This window comes from Anser anser (genome assembly GCF_964211835.1).
Source record: "Anser anser genome assembly, chromosome: 10".
NCBI lineage: Eukaryota > Metazoa > Chordata > Aves > Anseriformes > Anatidae > Anser > Anser anser.
Genome location: NC_139730.1, coordinates 1,394,047 through 1,413,793, shown reverse-complemented (window position 1 = coordinate 1,413,793; position 19,747 = coordinate 1,394,047). Strand labels below are relative to the sequence as shown.

Sequence of the window (19,747 nt, the reverse complement as noted above, 5' to 3'; positions counted from 1 at the left end):
CGTGAGCCCTGAGGCTGTGCCGCTTACAGCAACGCACCGGGTCCTGCTGCCAGCTCCTGTAGCCCCGAGCCGTAATTCAGCAGAGGAATTGGAGGAATTTTTGCCGGGCTTCTGCACTGAAGCATTTGCACTTCAAAAGTCGTGGTTTCAGGGTTACTGGGGAATAGGGACCGAGGCGACGAACAACCCACACCTCGAGGTTCAGGCTAGGGGTGTTCGGGTGCGCAGCCTCAGCCTTTACACTGTCTAGCAAAAAGGGGAGAAAACAAACCTGGGTCTCACGGATTTGTTATTTCGTACCTTAAAATACTTTCCCATCTCACACTCCTTAAATCTTTTAAGTATTATGTGATGAAATCCTTTTCATGAGAGTAGCAAGGGAATAAAGCAATTTAACACAGTCCCTTTGCAGGTTTAAATTACTTCTTTCTGCTGTGGAAATTCTGAATTCTTTCTTCTGCAGTTGAATAAAAAAATCCATCTACTCATTTAACATGCAATAAGCCTCCCTCCTGCACTGATAGTTCTAGATTTTTCGGTGACTGCTGAGATTTAACGCGATGGGTCTCTGCAAATACTCCACTTTTCTTTCCGAGTCCTCTTTAGTTCGTTTTTGGTTGGTAAAAGCTAAATATTTCAGCAGCCTCACCATGGAGTGCTGGATGAGGCTGGGCTCCGGCCCTGGGGCCGGGCCGTAGCACCCAGTCAGTAGGGGTAGGAAGGGTGCCCCGTCCCACCAGCTCTCCGAGGGTGAGGAATTGCATCTCTGCTTCCCAAGCACAACCCAAATAAAATCAGAGCTGATTGTAACAGCGTGCCCAGGCACAGCTTTAAAAACACGGGGTAATGGGAGCATAAAAAGTGTGGTGCTGGTGTTCCCCCTTCCCTCTCGCTGTCCCCCGGTGATGCAGATGGTTTAATTAATTTGGAGTTTTATAGGTAGGGGTGAAGTGTGTCAGAAATGTTATTCTCTATTTAAAAGTGAATTATCCCTGTGTGTAAAAAGAGCAGAGCGTATTTGTTGGGGTCATCCTGAAAGCATCATCACTAAAAATTATCTGCTGATGCAGAAAATTGGATTTATTCTTATGCTAGCATTTCCATAAAAATACAATTAGATATAAATTTATGTCCTCTAAAAGCTTGCAGTAAACTGGGCTTTCAGAAAATAAGACACTTATCTTTTAAAGTCCAGTTTTAAATGACCAGATGGTGCTTACGGTGTGGAAGCATAAAACTGGTGAGAGAGAATTGTTTCCATTTAAAAATAAAAAAAAAAAAAGGTGGGGGGGCAGCTTGAGGTGAAACTCCTCTTCCTCGTGTGCGGTGAACTTGTGTGCGTGTCTGTCGGCCGGACTTGGGTGGGTTCCGGAGTTCCTCATTTAACAGGACGGCACCAGGGGCACTTGTGCTTCAGGAGCTCCGTGGGTTTTGGTTCCCCTCTTCGGTTCTGGCTCCGGTGTGGGAAGCCCAAATGCGCCTGGTGGTGAGCATCCTAAGATGGGCCTTGGAGCTGATAAAAGCTCAGGGCTTGGCTCTCCATAGCAGCTGATGCAGTTAGAAAACACAGAGATGCAGAATATTTTTTAATCCTTTTTTTTTGTCTTCTCATTCAGTGGCGGGTGGGCACGGCTGGTAGAGGGCATCTCGCGGCTTCTGCCATGCCCTCGGTGCTCCTCCTCGTCCCTCTCCCCAGGGTCAGTGGGGCTGTGCAAAATCACTCAAAAATCACTCAAACTCCTGGGTTTTGTCTTCGCGCTGCTCGGCCTTGCTCCTTGCTGGGGTGTGACAGCGGTGTTGGGGCACACTGCACGCAGCAGGAGATTCATCTCGCAGGGAAAAATAAAGCACAGAGAGCCTTTTTGTGGCTTCTGCCTCCTGCTCGGGGAGCAAGCGCGGTGAGTCCCCAGCACGTCTGTGGAAGTCTGTCCGTCCCTGGGACAGCCTCGCGCTGCCTCCGTCTGTCCTCAGCCTCACCAGGGGCTGCGGGAGCCGAGAGCGCCGCAGATGCCTGGTGCCGGCACCGTGCTCCTCTCCACGCGCATTGCTGTTTTGGAAGTGCATCTGAGGTGTGTATCGATCCAGCACTGAGTTTCATCTCCAAAACTGTTTATAGCTCGCTGTTGCGCTTTTAAAAAATAATAAAGAGGGAAAACACACATCCCTTTTCGTGTCAGCGATTGCGGCCGGCTTCGATTCAGGTTTTGATCGTAGGGCTGTTCTGCTGGAAGCCCTCTCTCGCTGTGCCGGAGGCGGTGGCGTTTTGCTGAGGGCCTGTCTTCCTCCTGTGCTGGCGAGGGTCTGCTCGCCAATTCCCCGGGGATTTCTCAGCCTCTCGTCAACGTCAAGCACTGTACCCAGCGCCGCGGCCGGCCGTGGCTGCTGTTTCCAATGTGCCCTTTGCGTTTGACAAAGCGTGACATGCTGCTCTGTTGTCACAGCCCAGGGTGAATCGTTGCTCGGTACGTTTGTCGTGGTTTGGAGAAAGAATGAAGGGGAGAGCTGGATAAAAAAAAATTCTTTCCTAGGTGCCCCTACCTGTCCCCTTCTCACAAAATGCCGTCATGGGGTGCACATGGCAGCACCTTACACGGAAGCAAGGCTCTGCAGGTGCTTTATTCGATGCTAAATTAGGAGGAACCGTTGATTCCCTTGAGGGTGGAGAGGCCCTACAGGGAGATGGTGATGGATCAGATCTTGGGGCGATCGCTGGCTGTATGAAACTTAGCAGGAACAAATGCTGGATCACAGTGTCAGGGGATGGAGAAATAGTAGGTCCAAAGGAGGGCAACAGATGGTGAAAGATCTAGAGGGTGAGGTGTACAAGGAATGGCTGAGGGTACTTGGTGCTGCCTGGACGTGGTCCTGGGCGGCCTGCTTGGGCACGGGGCTGGGCCAGGTGCCCAGAGGTGGCTCCAACGCCAGCCATTTTGTGGTTGTTTGCTCCGCTCTGAGCAGGCCGAGGGGAGGCCTCATGGCGGCCTGCAGCTCCCTCACGGGGAGCGGAGGGGCAGCCGCTGGGCTCTGCTCTCTGGGGACAGCGACAGGACCCGAGGGAACAGCGTGGAGGTGGTGGAGTCCCCATCCATGGAGGTATTGAAGAAACGTGGACGTGGCACTGAGGGACATACTTTAGTGGTGGGATTCAGGTCAGGTTGATGGTTGGCCATGATGACATTGAAGTTCTTTTCCAACCTGAGTGATTCTGTGAACAGCTCTGGTGCCAGGCCTGCTCAGCACCATTGCCTAACGACATTTTTCGTTGATTTTTCAGGTATGGTGTGAATATGCGTTGCCTGGCAGCTCGGGTCAACTACAAGACTCTGATCATCATCTGCGCCCTCTTCACGCTGGTGACGGTGCTGCTGTGGAACAGATGCTCCTCGGACCGGGCCGGCCCGTTCCCCCGCAGCCCCGGCAGCCTCGAGCGCCGCGGGGCCGCCGCCAGCAAGGGTCCCGCGCGCGACGCGGCCCGGCAGAGCGAGGAGGCTTCGCCCCAGGAGCAGCAGAAGGCTCCCCCCGTCGTGGGAGGCTTCAACAAAGCCCTGGGGCTGAAGTATGAGGAGATTGACTGTCTGATCAACGACGAGCACACCATCAAAGGGAGGAGGGAAGGCAGCGAGGTCTTCCTGCCGTTCAGCTGGGTAGAGAAATACTTTGAGGTTTATGGGAAAATTGCTCAGTACGATGGTTATGACAGGTTTGAATTCTCTCATAGCTACTCCAAAGTATACACACAAAGAGCACCTTACCACCCGGATGGGGTCTTTATGTCCTTCGAGGGCTACAACGTAGAGGTTCGAGACAGAGTGAAGTGCATAAGTGGTGTTGAAGGTTTGTGTTCAGCATTTTTTTTATCATTGAAATGCTTCTTAAATTTATTGTTGTTATTTGAGATGCACAGTGCTCTAAATTTTGTCATGGTGGTCCAGATAAAAATCCGTTTACTCAGAGAAGTCTTTTGGAAGTCTCAACGCCATACTAGTTTTGAGATTTTACCAGCTTCCTTCCTGCCTCGCTGGTGTTACTGGTTGCAGCCGTCTCCTGAGGGCCAGGACACTTCTCTTGCAGCGCTGCCGTCAGGTGTTGGCGTGGTCATTGACGCTTGCAGTGTCTGTCAGGGAGCCAAAAGTATTTTTCAGACAAGCAAACAAAACCAAAAAAAAACCCCCAGGCCTGGCCCTGGTTTCTGCAGAGACTCCCACTTCCCTGCGGACACGGATGGCACGGCTGATGCTCACTGAGCCAAACGGCACCAGCGGCAGCTGGGACACCGCCCGGCTGCTCCACATTCGGGTTTTGTCTTTGTGCTCACGGTGCTTTAACAATATCCACTCTCCCTGTGTGGCCAGGGTGGTGCTCAAATTATACCGGTCAGACCATCCATCCGCTGTGGGCTGCTCCGGAAAAGCCGACGATGTTTTGCTCAGCGTGGGATTAGCTCTGTCAATGCCTGGCCCTGTGCAAGCTCTGAGTAATCATGGTACGGGCGCTGCTGCCCGGGGGCTGGGAGAGGCTGTGCTACCCTGAGCAATGCCGGGAGGTTTCGAAGAACTGCCTGTGGGCCGGAAAGTACTTAGAGCCTCCTCTCCTAAGTCCCCGCAGCAAATTAAAGCACCTCTCCAGTTCCTGCTTTTGCTAAACTGCACCTTCGGTAATTAGTAGGCAAGGTCTTCCCGTGTCTTGGCAAAGATTTAATCGCAGGAAATGCTTGTTGGGTTTCAAATTAAAAAAATTAATGACTTAAAAAAAAACTATTATAGAATGTGATACTGTGACCCCTTGTGAATTGAAGACCAGGTTTCGCTTAAGGACTAAAACACATTAATTTTCACGCATCTCAGTGATTGGTGTTACTCTGCTGTGTTGATGTGAGCTCTTCCCCTGGTACGGTCACTGCAGAGAGCTGCCATGTCGAGCAATTAATTTGTCTGTGAAGAGTTCACACAAACAAATGCACAGGGCACGCCAGTCTTTTTTAAGGTTTCTTTGTTTTCTTAGCTTGGGCATCACTCAAATTCATGTTTCTTGTTCAATATTTTTTGAATTTCAAATCTGTTTTGGAGACAGGAAGCTCACAAACTTTTTGGTAGTTGTGATACACTGTGACGATTAAATTAGGGTGTTAAAAGGGACGATTTCTTAGTTCGACCTCTGAACCTTACCTACGCTTGTTTTTAAGAGCCTCGCCGCAGTGTTTTTCAGCATTTGTTACTACTGTTTCGGTGTCAGCAGAGAGGGAGAACACCATCACAGCTGTTTTCCCATGCTCCTGTAATAAAGGCAGGGTTTGAAGGAATTACTCTGAAAGCGGTCATACAAAGGAGGAGAAAGGAGGTGCTGACAACACGCACCGCACCGCACCGTGAGAGCAGGACGAGCCTGCTCTGAGCAGGGACTTCCCCAACCCATCTTTGTTACCGAAGGTGCAAACTCACCCTGGTAGCTACAAATCCCCCGGTGTGAGTGTTGTCCTGCTCAGGTTTGGGCTGCGAGAGGCTGAGGAGAGGGGTTTGCCTTGCTTATTGCTGGGGTAATTGCTGGTTAAATACAACTTGGGAATATAAATAGTAGCTACGGGTGTTTCTTTTGTTGTTGGAGGGTAGGACGTGGGTCTTGAAGCACTGCCAGTTTTTGTGTGAAATGGGGAAGATGTGTGGAGTGCCTCTTGCAACTGTGCTTCAGCAAAAAAACCTAAATCCAGTAGGAACTAATTCCGAGGCGGTGGATCCTGCAGCCTCTTGCCTTGCCAAATGTGCACGCTGGGGACCGCGAGGCTCAGTGCTTTGCTGCTTTACACTTAAGCCTCGAGAAACAAGCGGGGCTAACGCTGGACAGTTTGGTTAGTCATTTATAAACCTTGCATTTTTGTAGCATGTGATTTAAGAGCTGTCATCGTGAAATGTAGCGCCAGAGCCTGGCTTTTGTAAAGGCAGGAGAGCTATTGGCATCCAGCAAATAGGTTTGAGAAATAGTCGTGTGTTGCAGAGAAGGAGATTTAATATTAAAACATTTTCTCAGGTAGTTTTAGGCTCTTGCCTTGCATCATTCCAGCCCCAGAAATTCTCATATTGTTGCGTGATAAAAGCCTTGTGTTATGTTTTCACCTTCTCTCTTTTTGCAAGGTTAATGTGTTGTTATGTCCTATGACCTGGAGAATTTAATCTTGTCATCTTGTATAAATTTCAAGTAAAGCTCTTACGGCAGATTTCTTTTTTTGCATCTTTCAGTCTCAATGAATGTGCTCTTTAACTGAAAATGCTTAACGTTAATGAGCGCGCTGGCTTTCAGGAGTTGAGATAATACGCGGTATTTAAATATTTCCCGTGATGGCTTTCTCTTCAGGCAGCAGTCAACCATCACATCTCCATCAGTAATATCTGTTAGCAACACGAGGCACAGAAATATGTATGAAAATCTATCTTTTTCCATTGAGTTTAAGCAATATTTTCATTGCACCACGTTTCAGGCAAAATTAGTTTCTGAGCTTGACATTGCCGAAGGGGAAAATGGTGCAAATGCCAACTTGTTTATTTCCATCTTCCTTTTTCTTACGTGCATGCAAAGGCTTACAGTGCTAAATATGCTTGGTTTCCTGCAGGAGGGTCGCAGTGGTGGATTCCCTCTTTGGATTGATATGCTGAGGTTGGGTATTTGTTCCAAATAAAACTCAAGACTTTGGGAGAGTTCTGTTTTTATCCATTTTATCCGGAGTATCGTGTGTTTGCTCGCTTATGGAGGTGTGCATGTAAACAAGTCTCTTCGTGCGGCTCGTATTCGTTCCACACGCAGCACTGATGCAGCAGGCAGCTCGCGGCGCTGGGTTTTTTCCGCTGAAAATCTGAGGCTGGGCCTCCGGGGAGCTGGTGAAGGGCAGGCAGGAGAGGCTGGAGCTCGGCAGGGTTTCTGCAGGAGCATCTCTGCTGGCCGTCCTCACGGAAGGCGGAGGTTTTAACCGAGCGTGGTGTGGGACATCGAGCTCGCGCGGTGGGTTTTGTGTAGGGACAGCTCTGGGTGGCAGAATCGGGGTGTATTCTGCTGGTGCTGCGTGGAGGGCCTGGCTCAAGCATCGTCTCCGACTGCCCTCGTAGGGTAATTGGAGCAGTTTGTGGGTGCTGGGTAGGCTGCTCTTTGAGCATCAAGTAGCTCTAACCGAAATCTAGTCGTAGCACATACGCTTAATTGGAAAAGATTGATGCGGCGTTAAAGGGATTGCGTTATACGTAACGTCGTCTGGAGATTCAGTGGTCCCCAGGGTAGGGGGAAAAAATCTATTAGGGCATTTTAAATGTATTTTAAAATAAGCATGATGCTTCAGTAAACAATTAAATGAGAATGCATGGAAGGCCATGATAAGGACTTCTCTGCCGTTCCCCTCTGCTCAGTTTTGACTGGTCACGGATCCCAGTGTAAATGGGAGTAATTCGTTCCTTGAGATGGACTTTCCTTGAGTCTAAATAATAGTGACGCCTACAAATATCATCCGCCAGAAGTAAAGCGGTGATGGGGAATGGAGGAGGAGGAGCGTGCAGGGCTGCAAACGCTGTTTTTCCAGAATGTGCTGCTAAAATACTCATTTTCTCCCTCTCTCGTAGGTGTACCGTTATCCACCCAGTGGGGACCTCAAGGCTATTTCTATCCCATCCAGATTGCACAGTATGGGTTAAGTCACTACAGCAAGAACCTGACGGAGAAGCCACCTCACATCGAGGTGTACGAAACAGCTGAAGACAAGGACAAAGCCGGCAGGTCCGCGGAGTGGACGGTACCGAAAGGCTGTTCTCTTTCCACAGTGCCCGACAAAGCCAAGTTCACAAGCGTTAAACAGTTTGTTGCTCCAGGTGGGTTATCGTGAATATATAGCAGCTCAGCCACGTTTGTTAATTTGCTCAGGTGGTACCGAGGGAGCTTTAACTTTCCACGATTAATGTGGTTTTGTACATCCTAAGTGACTTTCCATCCTTAATACCTCTCCCGAAAATGCCGTTGAGTTCCTATACCTCTGGAGTTTTTCTTTTCTTCTGTTGTCTCTCCAGCACTGCTTTTTGCAATACCGTTATTTTAATGAAAAAATGTGTGGATGTACACATGGAGGGCAATGCAGCTTGACAGAGAAGCTGCGCTCGCATTTCCTGAGCCTTTTAGCTTCTGTTCCAAAATAGAAGCAAAAATATTTAACCAGTTGTGAAGGCTGGGAAATGGTGCTGACGTGTGGTAAGCCTCTGCTGAGAGATGACAGATAAAGGCTATTTTCAGCCTTGAGCAAATGTAGCACGTGTGACTGGCCGGTTGGACCCTGTGTCCCTCTTCTTTGGGATGCAATTATTTTAGCAAAATTGGAGCGCCGTGCAGCCCTCAGTTCTGATTAACCCAGGTTAACACACGTACAGTGTCAGTATTTTCAGAGGGCAGGGGATGGGCTTTTCGTGCCTTCTGCCCTGAGCTGCTGGTTCAGGAAGGATCTGTCTCTCTAATTAGATCAGCTTTTATATTGGAGCGATCATGCATGGGCGACAAATATTTTTCTAAGGGTTTTTACACCACTCTTTAAGGGAGGAGAGCAACCCCTACGGATAGACGGGCACCAAAAGCTCCTCCAGTGACTCCTGGCCAACACAGACGTGATGTTGGTGGGACTTTGCTCGCTGGCGTGAGGCCCCACTCCCCTGTGGCAGCTGCTGTGACTCGAGGTGCTGCTCAAAGCTGTCCCCACCACGTCCCGGCTGGTCCTGGAGGTCTGGGGCTGCACACGGGCTCTCGTCGCCCATAGAGGCAGGAGGTGCATTTTGTTGCTGCCTCTTGACTTCTAAAATATTCTGTTTTGTACTTAGCAGAGGTTTATTTTGAGAAATTCATTATTTCATGCAAGAGTTTCCTTTGTGCTAGGACAGGCTCATTAATAAGGACGTAATGTATTTTTCTTCAATCAATACCCATTAGAATTAATGAGTCCATTACTTAAAAAGACAATGAAGTAATTTTCAGTTGGCACCTTAGGCCTGGGTCTCTAGGGAAAAAATGTCGAACACTCTCGTGTCTTTGTAGTAGATAAATACAGGGAGAGGAAAGGCTAAAAGATCTGCTATGTATTCTCTCCTCATCCTTTATTGATGGCAGAGTAATCTGCAGGGCTTGAAGGCCACAGTATGCATCCACTCATCTTAGATGGCCTTAAGTAATGGATTTATGGGCGCTTAAGGCTGTACAGAGAACAGGCAGCCTTTGGTTTTCCTCTGCTTCTGAAAACTTTTCCTCTATTATAATTCACTTTGTTATCACACAAGCATTTATTTACAAGGAACAGTAAAGCTTGGTTGGCAGGAATTGTGTGATTTTTTTTAATTAGATTCTTCATCGGAGCAAAATGTTGTGTAGCAAAGCGCTCTGCTTTTTTTTTTTTTCCAAAAGCAGATGCTGATCTCCAAAACTCAAAGGAGGGAAGCTTTTACTTTCAAAGATTTGAAAACATGACATTCAGTCAAAATAATAGGTACACTACAATAGCAGCCTACAATGCAAGATGTGGAAACGGTCGTGATGCAAAATGCAATAGATGAGTTGGGGAGATAGGGAAAAGCCTCTGTTATTCAGGGAAGGCTGACCATAACCCACTTTCCGCGCACAGAAATATTTATGGGATATTTCACACATCAAGAAGTAGCAAAAAAGAAAACAATTGCCTCACACAGGAGAGTTTTATTCCGTGAAAAGCCGTTAATTCAAAATGACTGTCTTTAAGTGTTTATCATCCCTCTGTGCCTTCAAAGCTATAGGATTTGCGCACAGCCTTACAAACTAATTAGCCCTTTGATCTTCTAGTGGAGGTTTTGTGGGGAGGAGTTGATTTTACATTTTAAAATCTAGGCTGAGAGAGAACACCGGGTTTCATTATGTGGTATTGCCTAGGAGCTTTATTTAATGCATATATATATATTTTAATTAAACTGAGTTTTGCCAATGGAGGGGTTAATAAATAATTTTAACATGTTAGTCTTTCTATATTATTTTATTTTTCTTTCCGTTAAAATAATCAGAGCACTGGTTTTTGGAACACCTCGGGAAAGAAGAAATCACAGATGTAAATGTTAGTCCCAGCAGGATCCTAAATACTTGCTTCTCAGCACTCCCAGCTTGTTTGCTGAAAGCAGGGCTTTATTCAGAAATGCGGCTCTACGAGTGACGCCCCGGTTTTGTTTTTCTTCCTGCCAAGTTAAATTTCCAGTTTGGAACAAAAGGGTGGTTGTTGGCTTATATTTTGAGCTACCGAAGAGGAGGCAGCGAGACACCAACTTCAGGTGTCCGGCACGCTCAAAGGGGGGAATTTATTCTCCCCTTGTCTTTCTCTTGTCACCCTAATGCCTGGTTGGGGTTTATGTTCTTGCAACGTGGCTGCTGAGCCTCGTCCTGTCCCTGTGCGCTGCGGAAGTCCAGCTCTGCGTCCTCCCGGGACCAACTGAAGGCAGCAGTAAGATCCTGCCGTTCCTTAGCTTTCCTTTACCCCAAATTCTGCCAGCCCCTGCTGCACCCCTCTGTCGTTCACTTTTCAGATGTGTCGGATGAAGCAATTTGTGGAGCCCCTGGCGCTCCTGCTGCTCGGTGCGGTGCGGCAGCGCGTTAGCGTGGGATGCTCCCTGCTGCTGCTGGAGTCAGCCGCCGCGCACGGATTTACTTTTATGCTTAATTAAATAATATATGTACGGAAAGAAGAGACCGCTTGAATTATTGATCAGCTACCCTAAAAGCATTTGGATTTTGTCTGGTAGCTGGTTACCTCTGGAAGCTGCGCTTGCTATCTTAAATAGTTCTGCAAAAATGAGGGCTTTACCACTGACAATTTTTTATTTGTTTGTTTTGCAGAAAATACCGAGGGGGTATCTCTGCAGCTTGGGAACAGCAGAGATTTTATTATCTCTTTCGATCTCAAATTCATAACGAATGGGAGCATTTCCGTGGTTCTGGAGACAACAGAGAAGAACCAGCTCTTCACCGTGCACTACGTCTCCAACACGCAGCTCATTGCTTTCAAGGACCGGGACATCTACTACGGCATCGGGCCCCGGACCAGCTGGAGCACCGTCACCAGAGACCTGGTGACCGACCTGCGGAAGGGGGTGGGCCTCTCCAACACGAAGGCCGTGAAGCAGACCAAAATCATGCCTAAGAAGGTGGTCAGGCTGGTAGCAAAGGGAAGGGGCTTCCTCGACAACGTCACCATATCGGCCACGGCTCACATGGCGGCTTTTTTCGCTGCGAGCAGCTGGCTGGTGAGGAACCAGGACGAGCGGGGCGGCTGGCCCATCATGGTGACGCGGAAGCTGGGGGAAGGCTTTAAGTCCTTGGACCCGGGCTGGTACTCGGCCATGGCCCAGGGCCAGGCCATCTCCACGCTGGTCAGGGCCTACCTGCTGACGAAGGACCACACGTTCCTCAGCTCGGCCCTGCGGGCCACGGCGCCTTACAAGCTGCCGTCGGAGCAGCACGGGGTGAAAGCCGTGTTCATGAACAGGCACGACTGGTACGAGGAGTACCCCACCTCGCCCAGCTCCTTCGTGCTCAACGGGTTCATGTACTCGCTGATCGGGCTCTATGACTTGAAGGAAACGGCCGGGGAGAAGCTGGGGAAGGAGGCGCGGGTGCTCTACGAGCGGGGCATGGAGTCCCTGAAGGCCATGCTGCCCCTCTACGACACCGGCTCAGGGACCATCTACGACCTCCGGCATTTCATGCTCGGCACCGCTCCCAACCTGGCCCGCTGGGACTATCACACCACCCACATCAACCAGCTCCAGCTGCTCAGCACCATCGACGAGTCCCCGATTTTCAAAGAGTTCGTCAAGCGGTGGAAGAGCTACCTACGGGGCGGCAGGGCAAAGCACAACTAGAGCTGACGACCAAAACCCCCGTGCCTGCTGTCGGCGGGAAGGGTTGGCTCCTCGGAGCTCGGCGGAGGTACATTTCAAAAGGTTGCATACTAAATTTTTACAGACCGTTTCAAAGAAGTGATCCTTAGAACTGATCTCCTGAAATAATTGCATTCCAGTGTGAAAATATTTGGGTCTGATGGGTAGGATTCGGGAACTTCAGCTCGCTCACCTGTCCTTAGTGCTCCACCGTGAAGTTAGCCGCACGAAGCAAAACCCGTTTGTGCTCCTGAGCTGGGGGACGTCTTTGTTTTTCCGTTTTGCAGGAAAATATTTACAGAAGCCATACAGGTCTCTAAAGTCCAGCACTTGCCTGAAAAGTTAGTATGTGGCCTCTTTAAAAATGGAGTTCGATGTGTATATGTTGGAACAGCGTAACGGATCATGTGGTGTAATGCAGTAAATGTGTATTTACTTGTAGCCTGGGTAGTGGACAGCGTAGCTTTTTCAAGGTGTTTCTTTTTATATGGATTCTTTTCTTGGGGTGAGAAATACACAGGTTTTTTTTAATTCTCTATATGGAGATCCTTTATCTGTATGGTTTCTTTAGAGATGTGTGGACAGAAAACCCACAGACAACGTTCAGGCTTCAGAGTCACATCACGTTAAGCACAATTCGGTGGGGCACGTGGGCTGCGGAAAGGCTGCAGCCATGGCACCCCCTTTTTTATGAAGCCAAATTTACAAGGTTTGCTGGTGTCACGTCCTCCCTGGTAGCTGGAATCTCGTGTCGTGGAGCCCAGTGTTTTGTACTGTATTTTTTAATTCCATCCGAGAGGTTTCTGCAAACATTGGCAACTACATTCGCTGGGAGACCTGTAGTAAATTCCTGAACGTGACGTGGAGCTCACTTCGAGTAGCACACAGGAAGTTTGATTTGAGATAGTTAACGTTGTCCTATGGTGATTTTCATTTTTAACCTGCTTAAGTATATCCAGCACTTTAAAAATGTAAATTACCCCATAGGGCTTTCCAGCTCCGTCTGTGCTTTAACATCAAGTTTCGCCTCTGCCGGCCGTCTCGCTCGTAACGTCAGGGGTCGTGACGTCCCCAGCCCTGGTTTACTCGGTGTGCTTTGTTGTCGTGGCTCTGCCGAGCGAGCAAGGGGACCTGTGCAATAACCAAACGCGTCGGAACCCAAACGCTTTTACTTTACTGTCGTAATGCAGGAGAAACCAGGCGGTTTCTTCCTCGTATTTATAAATCCTTTACACCCACCGCGGGTCTGCCTTCTCAGCATGGAGGTTCCTGGTTGATCCAGAAGAGTAAAACCAACCGATTGCATCATTAGATCGGTATTGTTTAGTTTGGTAGCGTAGCAAATATCAGGTCATCAGCTCTGTTAAGGCATGCTGGTGTTTGCTTTCCGAGTCCCGGGCTCGAAAGCTCCCGACATGCACCAGCGTGGTAAGGACATGTACTAGCTTCGGGGTTTTTCCACTGATCCTATTACATGTTGTATGTGTAGGCGGGGGTTGAGCTTAAGGTGTTTGTATGGAGAACAAAGCTGATTCAAATCACAAAAACGCTGGGCACAAGGACAATGTGCATCTTGATTTTTGGTTTGTTTTCTTTCTTTTGTAATGCTTTTTTCTATTTCTTGCAGATATTTGAAGCAACTTTATAATTACTTGATCTCTGCAAACGCATGCTATATGATCATATGCATTAATGTGAAAAGTGGATGTCACAGGAGAAATTTCAATACCAAAGTTAGCAGAGGTGAATTCTTTTTATATATTTTTTTCTTTTACTTACATGTGTGCACACACACAGAAACCAACCCAGAAAAATGTGCTTCCTTTCCAAATGACTGGTCCTCACTACAAACAGAAACATCTTTCTCCTGCGTGTTTCCTCCATCTTTTGCCCGTTTTGGATTTGGGGAATCTAGAGAGACTATTTGGGTACTGCTCAAGAGGCAGTACCGGTGCCTTACTGAGGCCACAATTTCCTCTTTTTTTTTTTTTTTCTTCTGTTTTGTTTTTCTTTCCCCTTTTTAATGCCAGTTTAAAAGTGCAGTGGTGCTTCATTGGAGTCGGCCCAGCAGGTAGATGAGCTCAGAAGCGATAGCTGGCAATGCCAGCGCAGTCGGTCGTGTCAGACCACCTTATCCTTAATATCTCCACTGCATTTCTGTTGGCCTTTGCACATGTACAAATTGAACCACCCACCGTCAGAGGTTGTAGAAGTGAAGAGAATTCGCGTGTGGGCTTCTCCTTTTTTGTTTGCTTGGCTGTTTTTTTTTTTTGAATAGAGTTATGCAGTGGGAGAGGATTTTTGGACATCGGTGCCCATAATGTCATTGAATTCACTTAAATTTTTATTCCTGTGCTTTTTCAGTCTTCAAGCTGACAAAGGTCTTAGAGACTAAGATCTGTTTAACCTTTCCATGAGGCTTACTGTACATAGACTTCATTGGAAACATAGTACGCATGGGTATATGCAAACCAGTGACACAAGCACAACTGTACAAGTGTGGCAGTGCTGTTTTTCTCAGCCATTGTGCAAGACATTCACTGAAAGCTGCTATTTTCATTCACCTTGTAATTGTACTTTATTTTTTCTACATTTTTACATGTGGGATATACACCATGTGTTAAATATGCAATAAATTGTTTACAGGATGCTCTTGTAAAGGGTAGTCCTTTGTAAAGCTGTACAGACTTTGCAGTTTAAGCACAATGTGCACATGTTAGTTTTATATACGGCAAGACAAGACTTTTTGCAGAAGGAAAGGTTCTACTATGTTTATATACAAAGTAAATGGATCAACGTTTGTGCTTAATGTAAAGCTGCTTTATAAGATTGTAAAATAAATTTTTTATCTTAAGACAAACACGGAGTGTTTTCGTTATTTCGGTGTACGCCTTCCCCCTGCGTATGGCCACAGGTGAGTGCTGGGTAGCAATCGTCTTGGTGTCTTTTGAGATTTCTCCTTTTAAGGAATTCTGGAAGGTGTTTGATCCAAAATAGGATGAAAAATGTTTTTACTTCAGCAGTTAAGAGTTTCTGATTTGGGATAAGGGCCAGAGGTGTATATTCTCTGTCTGCTCAAGTAAAGTGCACGCAGTGTGTTGCTGACGTGAGTTATTTCTGCTAAATGCATCTCATTTGGAGTTCATGTAATTTTTGGGAAGTGCGTTTTAAATAACTGGTCATCGAAGAAACACCCTAACAGAGCTGAGATTTAGTAATGATCTGTGCAAGAGGAGCACTGGTCTCCTCCTGTTTTCAGCTAAAAGCGTGTGCAAGTCCTACTTTCTATCAAAATTCCCCCCCACCCGAAGGGGAGTTGAGGTCACCTGAGCCCATCTCTACCACTCCGTGCCGGACCGCGCTGCATCCTCCCTCGATGTGTAAGTGCTGTTAAAAGTGCTGGTAAAAGTGCTGGTAAATCGCTGTTCCACCGGAGCTCGCTGGGCTGCGGCCAGTTGGCGCTGCCGTAGCCGCAGGCGCGACCTGCCCGCGGGCCGTCACGTCTGGCTTCGTCGCGGATAACTTTGCGTGACTGAAATACGCGGAGCGCATCTTCCCCGGCCGGGCAGAGCTTCCGAGGCTCCCTCCCAGCGGCGTGGGCGAAAATATTGATTTTCATTACTTAGCAGTTTAAAAACGTATGAATTGAAAATAGAAGAGGATTTAAATATGTTGTCTTGGTGATGAATTTGAATGTTTGCTGCTCAGTTTGTGGTGAAAGGAGATACATTTACCATCTGCCGGGAGTGATTGATAACTCCCCTGTACGCATTGCACTTCCTGAATGTTAAATAGCTGCTTCTATACTTTACTAATCTCTTCCCAAAATGGAAGGAGCTATTTAAGTGTCGAGCACTCAGCAGTTTAGTGTGTTCAACAGGGCTGAGTCTCGCTACGGTGAAGTGCAAATGTTGAAAGACGTCCTGGCACTCGCTGTCTTCAGGGCGGTGAATATTTTAATAGCTCATCTCGTTGAATTTGTATCTCCGAGCAACTTGCTGAATAGCTCGCGGCTGGTTTGAGTGAAGATGAACAGCTCTTCCTCGAACGGCGTGCGGCACCTGGCGCGGGGCAGTAACGGGCTAAAGAGCACAGGGGCAGCCCTCTGCTCCTTCCCTTGTGTGTTTCACACCACGGAGGGAGGAGGAGCACATGCAGGCACTTATCTTGTCCAGAAGTGGTGGAACCCTGCCATGCCCTGGCCTCCAGCGCAGGATCCGTCCCGCGTGCCCTGCAGGCACCCGTGCAGGAACCCGTGTTACGGTACCGGGTGCGCGGCCCCAGGCATGTGAGCTCTCACCCTCGCGGTGCTGCCAGCACGTCGTGTTCTTGGTGGTGGTGAAGGCGGGCTGCGTGTCCCCAAAGCAAGGCTTTTTTTAGTGGTGTTTTGCAGTAGGAAAGTGCCTCGCGTGCAGCCACCCCCCTGCGCCACCCCGTGCCTCCCTCCCCAAAGCCAGGCAGCGAGGCCAGCTTTGAAATGCACGGAGCACATCTCCCCCCCGCCAGCCTCCTGGCCCTCTGTCAGCACAAACCCTGCTCTGAAGATGTTTGCGGACGTCTTGATCGCCTTCCGGAGCTGAAGCGATGCCGTGGCCTCGAGGCGCTCCCCTCTAAATGGATCCATCACGGTTTAGTGGCGTGCTGCCACCCTGGCGGGGTAACGCGAGGCAGCCCTGATGCACGGAGCTTCCCCGGGCTGCCCCAGCCAGGGCTTCACCCTGCGAGGCCCCAGCCCTGGGCTTGGGCTTTTTTAAGCAACCTGGAGATTCGGAGCTGATTCCTGGCGCTGTTGTGTCCCCAGCAGTCCTCCAGAGGAAGGCTGAGCATCTTTTGGGACCAAGAACTCCAAAGAACCTGGAGGGGATGGCACTTCTCCGGGACTAGGGCGGCGAGGAGTCTGCATTTTGCTGGAGGGGACGTAGCTGTGCCACAGGGGTAAGGCAGCCCCGGGGCGAGCTCGGGGGCTGCGGCTACCCAAGCTGGGACTGCTCCGTGAGCCCCTTCTGTGCTGTCCCGCAGGGCTGCTCCGCTCCCCTCCCGGCCGGCATCGCCTCCGCAGCGCTGGGGCTCAGGGAGCTCCGGCACCGAGCAGGCACGCCTGGCCCCTTGTGTGCAGGAAGCATCGAAATAGACTTGCCGCTGCAAAGCCCATTACCGGGGGAAAAAAAACAAAACAAAACAAACCACCGAATCCAAATGGCATTGCCTGGGTGGGGAATACTACCCCGTTAATTTGATCATAAAGAGCCCTTCTGACTGAAATCCCTTCTGTGTCCCAAGTGCTGGCAGGGCTTGGCGGGCTCTGACGGACGCTGCGCTCTGCCACGCTGTGTCTTTTTGTTTTCCCCGGGCCTTGTTTGAACAACCAAATGTCAGCAGAAGCAGCTGGTGGTAAACTGCCATCTCCCTCTGTCCGGGGACCGCAGGGCTGGCTGCCGTGTGCTTAATCGAGGGATGAGCTGCTTAGGGCGCGTTAAACATTGATGTGGTGCCCTAGCACGCGGCTCGGCAGAACCAGCTGGGCCCTTTTTCGGTGCCACGGGCATGCAGCCGCTGCAGGAAAGCGAGGATGAGGAGGGTGTAAGGAGGCCTTTTCCACCGCAGGCTTCCATCCTTTGGCTCCGCAGGGTTTTTGCTCTGGGTTTCCGCAAGGGTTTGGCTCCCCCTCAGCACCCGCTCCCCGCGGGCAGCGCTTGTTCCCGGCCAGGCGCCAGCCCCCCTCCTCCTCCTCCTCCTCCCACAGCGCGGCGGCAGCGCCCGCGCTGGCACCATCCTCCCTCTGCCGTGCCCTGCGAGCAGAACCTGTCAGCGCATCCATTTTGTAATTAAAAATATTAATTAAGACGGGCCGGAGCCAGAAATCCATCGCGGGCGCTGCGTGGTGCCAGCAGCCGGGTCCAGCTGCGTGCCGGGTCGAGGGATGTGCCGGGGGGGGGATTGGGGCTTTCCATACGGGCCCCTGCAGCCCCACGGGGCCACCAGCTCCCACCGATGTCCTCTATTTCTTATTTCAGTAGCAGGCAGGCACGGGCCAGGCTCCGGGGCACAGGGACCCCCCACGAGCCCCTTCCACCCTCGCTCCTCCTGCTGGTGGCCCCGGACAGGTTTGGGATGGTTTCTCGAAGCGTTTTCCCACCAAATCCTCCGCTTTTGCTCCTGCCGCCTTCGCCTTTTCCTTGTCCCTGGCTTTTCCCACCCAACACGGAGGGGGGTGAGGCAGGATCCTGCTCGGCTGCTGCTTCGAGCCTCCTGCCTGCGATGGCTCTTGGCAACAAGGGGCCGCGGCCCCCCCTTGCTTGGCAGGATCCGGCCCCGCGGGGCTGCGGCCCCAGCGCTGCGGACGCGGAGCTTGAGGCAGGCCACGAGTAAGGTGGAGAAGAATTAAATGTGCGTAATTAAACACGCGGGCTCGGGGCTAAATTAAATATTAACCAGCTCTCCCTTTGCACCTCCGTGAGCGGCTCCGCTGTGGTGCCGCAGTGATTGGGAGCAGGCGAGGGGTGCTCGGCTCTCCCCTGAGACCATTTTCTCTTGCTCGGAGGTTTTGGGGAGCTGCGAGCGCTGGGGAGAAAACTTCCCACACTTGGTCTGCGCCCCATCAACTGAAATTTTGGGAAAGCCCATGCCCAGACCCTCCAATTAATTTTAAGTAAATAATAGAAAAAATATATATGTATGTGCTCAGAGCACGTTGACATCACCAGCATCTGCGTCAGACCCGGATGGAGGGGGCGGTGGGACGGGGTCCCTGTGCAGGCCGGATCCTGCTCACCCTGACCGCTGTGATCAGCAGGGAGCTGGGCTCAGCCGCGGTGTCCCCGGCCGGGGCTGCGTGGGGGCGTTTGGCAGCTCGGCACCGTGACGTGGCCACGTCCCGAGCTGCTGGGAGCTCGGACACGGGTCCGAATGTGACCCCGGCCGCGTCCCCGCAGCTCCCGGCTGAGTCACGTTTGGGCAGCGGATGTCTGACCGCAGCTCAGCAAACACGCGCCGTGTCCCGCGGTACCACGGGCGGCTAAAAGTCACCTCTGCGCTGCTGCTGCCTGCCTCTAGGTCACAGCTGGGAAGTGACCGAAACCGGAGTGCGGCCCTGGTGAGCTCGGACACGTCCGTGTGCCTGCTGGGACCGCTGCCCCGCGCTGCCCCCAGGCCGTGCAGGGGCTGCACGGGGGTGCTTTGGGGTGCACATCTGCACAGGGTGCTGTCTGTGCACACCTGGGGGGTGATCTGCAGGGATGTGCGTGCCCGGTGCCCCCCAGGACGCACGGCACCCCAGGGCTGGAGGGGAAGTGGCAGCAGAGCCGGCGCTGTGCCTGTCCCCAAGCCCCTGGATGTCACCGCCGGCACCGCTCAGACCCCAGCTCCCAGCAGCCGCCTGCTGGCCCCAGCTGGGTCCCCAAAACCCGCCTGGTGCTTTCCCAGGGGTGCCCCTCGCCTGCAGCGCACCCCAAGGTCAGCATCGCTCCCTTTGCCCAACCGCGTGGGGCTCTCGTGGGGCTCCAGCACCCACCGACCCGGGCAGCAGGGCCTGGCCAACACTCAAACACCAATTTTTCATTTTTCATCCTCTCTGACATTTAGCAGCGCTCAGTAAAAGCGCAGCTCCCAGGGAGCTGGGCTCTGACAGCGGCTTTGAACTTCGCTTCTGGCCGGCGTGGAGCTGGATGCCGCTGCGGTGAATCCCGGCCAGCTCTGGAGCAACGCCTCGGGGCTGAGCTCAGTGGCTCCAGCTCCCCCGAGCGGGGCTGCTCGGGCATTTGCACCAACACAGGGACAGACGTGCCACTTGCGTGTTCCCCCCATGAGATTTTGGGGTACACAGATCTTGGCAGAAGGCACTGGGCGCT

General features: G+C 50.8%; 1 protein-coding gene across 8 annotated transcripts in view; it reads left to right on the top strand.

Moving 5' to 3' along the window:
• GLCE (glucuronic acid epimerase) overlaps positions 1 to 14,760 on the top strand; it is a 46,556-nt gene extending 31,796 nt beyond the window's left edge. For 6 of the 8 annotated variants that reach the window (XM_083851276.1, XM_083851277.1, XM_083851274.1 and 3 more), the window contains 3 exons: positions 3,275 to 3,834; positions 7,596 to 7,841; positions 10,858 to 14,760. In XM_083851276.1, coding sequence (XP_083707402.1) covers positions 3,288 to 3,834; positions 7,596 to 7,841; positions 10,858 to 11,882 — 1,818 coding nt within the window. In that variant the 5' untranslated portion in view covers positions 3,275 to 3,287 and the 3' untranslated portion in view covers positions 11,883 to 14,760. Of the gene's footprint in view, positions 1 to 3,274; positions 3,835 to 7,595; positions 7,842 to 10,857 lie in introns of those variants that run through there. The other 2 variants (XR_014588884.1, XM_083851278.1) reach the window with 2 other exon arrangements.
• Positions 14,761 to 19,747: the final 4,987 nt, after the last annotated feature.